Genomic DNA, 6,801 nt, shown 5'->3' with positions numbered 1-6,801 from the left:
TGTGCTTTGAGAGAGGTTATGTGTGAGACAGGACAAGAGCAATAGGGAAACTGAGACAGATAGTTAAGCAGCAGCTTGCAGCCATATAGTAAATCCTATCTTTTCTAAACCAAGGACACTTAAGAGTAGATGGTTTGTACTTCGCCCCAAACAGAGAGTAAATAGCTTAAATCCCCCTACTGAGGGAAACAGCAGAAATCCAAATAGTGCCATTTGCCAACCACACCCAAGGGCAGATCAAGTTAAGAGAATAAACCTAATTTTGATACATTAGCATAAAGCTGATGAACATTCTATTGAGATCCTCCTCTCAATGCCCAGCCTTTAAAACCCTCCACAGGAAGATCCCAGCGCTCCCTCTGCCTCCCAGGAGCATGTCCTCAGTAGTTCGTCCCAGACAAGCTCCTTGAACCTGTCCCCAAGGACCCCATTTCTCTGACTTCTTAGTAGGCCAAAGTAGACCAGCCTAGGCTTATTTCCCCAGCCCTTTGTTTCACTGTCCCCAGCTTTAATAAAGTCTTCTAAAATTCACCTGGATTTCTTGTGAAAATTTTCCTGCACCAAGTCAAGACCCCACACACTACCAGCTGCCTTGGGCAGACCTGGTCAGGGCCAGGTCCCCTTTCTGGTAACATAATCACAGTAACTCCATTGTCTTGGAGCAAGCTAGAAAGGCTGGATTGCTAAGGAATGGAAAGGAGTCAGAACCAGGAGCATGGGGCCTGGGGTCAAATTTGGGGGTGGGGGTGGGGGTGGGGCTATAGTCCTAATTTGGGAGCTAAAGGAACCTTAGGCTAGTAACCACCTATATAGTTGGTTGACACTACATATGATCTCTAAACTCCCTCAAAGACACTTACATGAGAGATTCTCTTCTTTTCTCACCCCTAGAGTTACACTACTAGGGGCAGCGGCCTGAACCAAGGGCATAGGATAGCCTGTTCAGCCCCAGCTGACCATCAGCTCCCTGCATTTAGAGGTCAGTCCTGGCCGCAACTCGGCCAATGGCCAGGGAGGCTACTGAGCTCCCCAGGCCAGGAGCGCAGAGAAGTGGGCAATAGGTCACTTAAAGCCAAGGGAGAGAAGGCCCGGAGAAACTGCAACTCCCAGGAGCCCGTGCAGTGTCACTGGGTGGCCTGGGCCCAGTGCGTGTAGAGAGGTCAGCCGCCTCCCGCCCTACTTCACGAAAGCCGCTCCGGACAGGTAACCTGTGCGCATGCTTAGTCACGTCGCAAGTAGTTCTTTCCCTCCAGCTGGCTGCTTCTTTTTCCGGCCTCGCCCCGGCGCGCTTTTTCTCTCCCCACCCTCCGCCCTCTTTAGAAGGATTTTGGGGCGGGAGGGGGCAGGCCTCTGGCAAGCGCGTTCCCAGGGGTGTGGACCTGCGCGTTCACAGGAGATTAAAAAGGGAGGGGACTAAACACTGGGTGTGGATGGTGGCGAGGGTCGGAGGAAACCGCAGAGCACAGAAGGCGCATGCGTTCTGGGGAAATGTGCTGCGAGGCTTTGGGAATTGCAGAGGGGCGGGGCGGGCGGGCGGAAATGGGCAAGCGGGCAGACGCACGCGCATTGGGCGCCGGTGCCCGCCCCTTTTAAAGTTTCCTCCCCCCTTCGTCCTCCTCCACCGCCCTCCGGAAGTGCACCATCCAGCCTGGGCCGGACCGGCGGCCACACCCTGCGGCAGGCCCCGCCCTTTCCCGGCTCCGCCTCCAGCTCCCGCCCCCTCTGCTGGTGGTGGCGCTGGGTGGCTGCACTGGTCCTGGTGGTTTCGGGGCTCCTAACCGGCAGCGCAGAGTCGTTCCCTGAGGCGGCGGCCAGGCTATGATCGCGGGTCCCCGGCGTCCTGCTCGGGCCAACCAGAGTCCTTGTTTCAGCGTGTGCCTCTGGCCGAGCGCTCTCCTCACCACGGTCCCCCTGCGCGTTTGGCTGCGGCGCTCCCGGCGCGCCCCCTCCTCAGATGGCGGCGGAGATCCAGCCCAAGCCGCTGACCCGCAAGCCGATCCTGCTGCAGCGGGTCGAGGGCTCCCAGGAGGTGGTGAATATGGCTGTACTCGTTCCCAAGGAGGAGGGCGTCATCAGCGTCTCGGAGGACAGGTACGGACCTCTGCCCCTCGGCCGCGAGGAGGGGCGGGACAGGTCGGCGGCCCCCCAACCCGCGTTGGGGGCTGCACCTCATGGTCGGCACAAGTGTAGACATGCTCCCTCAAGTTTTTATTATAATGCGCATCCTGGTGAGGCCGGTGTCCAGCTGCGCGCCGCCGCTGCGTGGCTCGGGGAAGCGGAGCTCGGACAGGGGCGTGATCTCTGGGCTTCCCAGGAGCCGGGTGACGCCGGCCGGCGCCAGGGTGGCCCTCGGGCTAACGGTATGCGGGCCTCTGGACCTTGGTCCAGCTCTGAGGACCGGAGCGGGAGAGGAAGGAGCCGCCGGACCCTGCAGGTGTGTGCGCGAGGAGGATGCCCCCGGCTGCCTCTGCGAAAATAACTGAGGGTTTTGAGTGCTCTGGTACAGTTCTTAGGGCTCCAAACGGAGAAAGCAAATGCCACTCTTCTCCCGGACATTCCCACCGAATCCACATCTCCTAGGTACCTTAAACTGAATCAATGAGCATTGCAAGTTGTGAAAAGAGTACTTTGGGCTTCTGGCCAAAGGAAAAGTGCCTGTCCAAAGAAGCGCCTTCTCTCCTTTGCCTTCCTTTTCAGAACTTGCAAGGGACCAGTGCTGCAAATAGCTCTTGAGTTCCTTCCCTTTGCTTGCTTCCTTTCTTTTTTTGCATTAATTTTGCTTAATTTGCAGAAGTGGAGGCATTTGTTCTGCCTTTGATATGCTCCCTTATTTGTCAGACAAAAGGGTTTTTTATTTAATTTAATTTAATGTCCGTTAATAGTCCATTAATATGCCGATATTAGGTTGATGAAGCTGATGTTCATAGGAATGCTGCTTGAATCTAGTAGTTATGGTATTTTCTGGAATTGTTTTGATAATATCAACTAGTATTTTAAAAAGTTTAACACTGTAGAGGTATATGACAAGGGGCTTTAACATTAAAACAGTAGGTTTTCTTAATGTAAGTTCAAATTATGCTGAGGTAGAGAATACCCTAAAATTGTAGGCAGAGGTAAAGCAACAAAGTTTACTGTCTTTATAGTCATTTTAGCACTTTATTTACAATGTAGCCACAAAAAATTTTCCTGTTAGGTCTATTCATATAATAGGTTCTTCAGCATAACCAGGATGAATACATTGTGTTTGTCTACATCATACTGCAAACAAATAGCCAAATGGATTTATTTTCTGTGCAGATCCAATGGAAAAGATTGTAAACATACATCAATTGCAAGCAGTGTGCAATAAACAGAAGAAATTCATGGCTGAAATGGAATACATGGATGTAGAAACCTTTTGAAATTCACAAAGAAGTCTTATGAGTGTTTAATTTTTCAATACAGGCACAATTCTATTAAAGAGATTGCTTCTGGACCTAGAAAGTCTTTTGTTACAGGATTGTTTCTAAAGGAATAAAGGATAGAGGTCATTTTTTCCAGTCTGTAACTACTAGAGATGAAACTGTCAACCTGACTGCTGTTAGGAAATTCGTAAGTAAGTTGGCTGAATCAAGTAAAAGGAGAAAGGTAGTTAAATCTAAGTTCCTTTAATATTAGTTTTGAAACTTTTTGCTGTGGTTGATGGTTTGGTCATAGAGGTAGGCTTTCAGTCTTTTTTTTTTTTTTTTTAAACTTCAGAGGGATCTTAGAGGTTATTTGCTCTAACAACTTATTTTACATATGAGAAAATTTAGGCCAGAGAATTACCTGCCCAAATTCATGTAGCTGGTGGTAGAGCCAAGCCTACCTTCTACGTCAACCTGATTTCCATATCAGTGTGTTTATCTTGAAGGAAAAAGCTTTAGTAGGGTGCATTCAAAGTATTTGGAGAAGCTGAAGTATCATATATGAAAGAAACTTAAAGATAAATTACATTTGATTATAGAATAAAAGCAATGTGATTTTTAGCTACATATTACCTTAATATTCACTTTCCTAATTTACAATGTAAGTAATAGAATTTATTTTATTACAGAGTTACTATTAAATATAAAGCCTATAATAGGGGGTGTGCAGGAGGCAGCTGATCGATGTTTCTCTCTCATTGATATTTATAACTCTGTCCTTCTCCCTTCCTTGCTGTAAAAAAATCAATAAAATTTAAAAAATATATAGGATAATTCATAGAAAGGAAATAAAAATGGCTGATAAACTTAATACTAATTAAAGAAGAGTAAATTAAATTAACAAGGAAATACCATCTTTCACCTATCACATTGGCAAACACTTTTTAAAAAATTGAATTTATTGGGGTAATATGTGTGTCTTATTCATTGTGTTATCTTTGGGGTCTAGTATCCTGTTTGGCACACAGTAAGCCCTCAATAAACATTCACTGTCAGTGATTGATAGATGTTTATTTTTCCTGAAAGTATAGCATCTTAACTATTGTAGACTTTAAAAAATATATATTTTTATTGATTTTAGAGAGGAAGGGAGAGGGAGAGAGAGATGGAAACATTAGTGATGAGAGAATCATTGATTGGCTGATTCCTGCATGCCCTACACTGGGGTTGGAATCCACAACCCAGGCATGTGTCCTGACCTGGAATGAAACTAGGACCTCTTGGTTCATAGGTTGATGCTCAACCACTGAGCCACACTGGCTGGGCTATTGTAGACATTTGATTGACATTTATTGAGTGAACTTTATGACCACATATATATGGGGAAAAGTTTGGAGTGGGTGGTCTTAAAATTGTGGAAGTCCATGCATTACTTCATTCATTCCATCAACAAACATGTGGGTTCCTATTGTGTTTCAAGCACATGTGCATACTACATTGGTAAAAATGACAGGGTTCTTTCAGGAAATTTTAGAAGATAATAAAACCACAACCTCTAAGATTCATTATTGAAAAGAGAATTTTCAGATGTGGAAGAGTGGTTGGATTTCATAGTCCTTGTTCTGTACATTTTACTTTTCTTTATTTTTGATCGGTTGCCTCCTGTATACACCCTGATGGGACCAAACCTGAAACCTGGGCATGTGCCCTGATTGGGAATTGAACTGGTGACCTTTCAGTGTCCAGGATGATGCTCAACCAACTGAACCACACCAGCAGAGGGTTCTAAAGAAAGGTAAAATGGATCCATAGTGGACTGATAATGTCCTAATCTGCAGGCTCAAGAGTGGGTAAAACTGTACCCTGAATCAACCTTAGCACTCTTAAAGAATGCCTGGAACTTTACTGGATACCAAGGGAAGAAATATAAGATATATAAAACAATCTGACTTAAGGGATAGATTTCTGTTGCTATTATAGAACAGAGCTTGTTTCACTGGCTTGTTCTGTTGCTGTCATAGAACATAGCTTATTCCATTGGCCTTTTCTGAGTATCTTTGCTTTGGCTGTAACTGGGTTCTATCTCTGAAGGACAAGCCCAACATTGGTATTTTGGGTTCCTCATTTTCCAGCTTCTTTCTGAACTGTCTTTTCTGAGTGAGCACCATTTTAACATTTCTTGCATAGGAGCTTTCTCCTTGACATCTTGGTTCAAATTTGGTTAAGACTGATGTCTTGTCTGCAGCTTACCACAGGCTCCCTTGTCCAGTGGCAGCTTCTTCTCCAAGTGTTGAAGGAAGGAGAGACTTCTCCTGGTAGGATCCAGCGCCCCCCCAGACCTTTATCTTTGTAAATTCTTTATAGGCATATCTTAATACAATTCAACAGTCTTAGCATTCATACAGAGAGTTTTTAATAACTCTAGATAGTTAGTATTAGACAATTACAGGAAATTATTCCTTTACCAGGAGTCTATACCCATGCAATAGGTAAAAGGGTTTTTTTTTTTTTTTAAATCTCAATATAAGGAGATGTGCTAAATGAAAACAAGTACAAACATTATCCTCTGGGGTTGTCCTCTGATTGTGGTGGTTAGAGAGAGGAGCTCGGCTCCACATGGGTCTTGCAGGATGAGTAGTTCATGTGAAAAAGCTAGAGTGGAGGAAAGGGCATTCTAGTAGAGGAGGAAGAGAAAGCTCCCTTTCATTAGAGGCACTAGAATGGACTGGTTAAGAGTATGCTCAGGAGACGGTACATGGGAGAAACCAAAATGGCAGCATAGGTAAACACCTGAAATTGCTGCCTCGCACAACCACTTCAAAACTACAACTAAAGACAAAACAGACATCACCCAGAACCACAGGAAGGCTGGAAATTCTACAACTAGAAGGAAAGAGAAAAGCACACTGAGACTCAGGAGGTACGGAAGTAAAGTGCACAGGTATGGAGGTGCGCGCGTGAGCGAAAAGGCTGGCAACGGAGGACGCTAGTATCTTTTTCAATTGGGAGGGAGTCTCAAGCTCCTGATGGCCCTGACTCCAGTTCCCGGTGAGTCTCTGGGGACCCAGACTCATACGGGGAGAAACTAGACTGTCTGGCAGCAGGTGGAACTTGAGGGCAGCTTTCACAGAGGTGCTTGCAGCGATTACCGGGACACTGAGACGCAGGGCCTCTTAGGGCAGGGCTGAGGATCAGCCATAGCTGTTTGTTCCACCCTGTTGATTCCCTGAGACCCCGCCCTACCCAAGCTGTGCACAGAGGCTTTTGCATATGAATAATGTGGCCCTTTGCAATCTGAAAATTACCTAACAAACTGCAGCTGGGTCAGAGAGAACCAGAACATCCAAAAGAAGGCTCAAGGCCCCACAGCAGCTTGCATTGCTTCACAGCTGGGCCTCATCTGAGCACCTCCACA

General features: G+C 46.3%; 1 protein-coding gene across 1 annotated transcript in view; it reads left to right on the top strand.

The window, feature by feature from the left end:
- The first annotated feature begins 1,822 nt into the window (after positions 1 to 1,822).
- Positions 1,823 to 6,801, top strand: part of WDFY2 (WD repeat and FYVE domain containing 2) — a 200,560-nt gene continuing 195,581 nt past the window's right edge. The window contains exon 1 of the mRNA XM_006763568.2: positions 1,823 to 2,091. Coding sequence (XP_006763631.1) covers positions 1,955 to 2,091 — 137 coding nt within the window. The 5' untranslated portion in view covers positions 1,823 to 1,954. The remainder of the gene's footprint in view (positions 2,092 to 6,801) is intronic.

Source organism: Myotis davidii, unplaced genomic scaffold (assembly GCF_000327345.1).
Source record: "Myotis davidii unplaced genomic scaffold, ASM32734v1 scaffold39, whole genome shotgun sequence".
Taxonomy (NCBI): Eukaryota; Metazoa; Chordata; class Mammalia; order Chiroptera; family Vespertilionidae; genus Myotis; species Myotis davidii.
The sequence above is the reverse complement of the archived record's forward strand: the minus strand, read 5'-3'. Positions and strand labels throughout refer to the sequence as shown.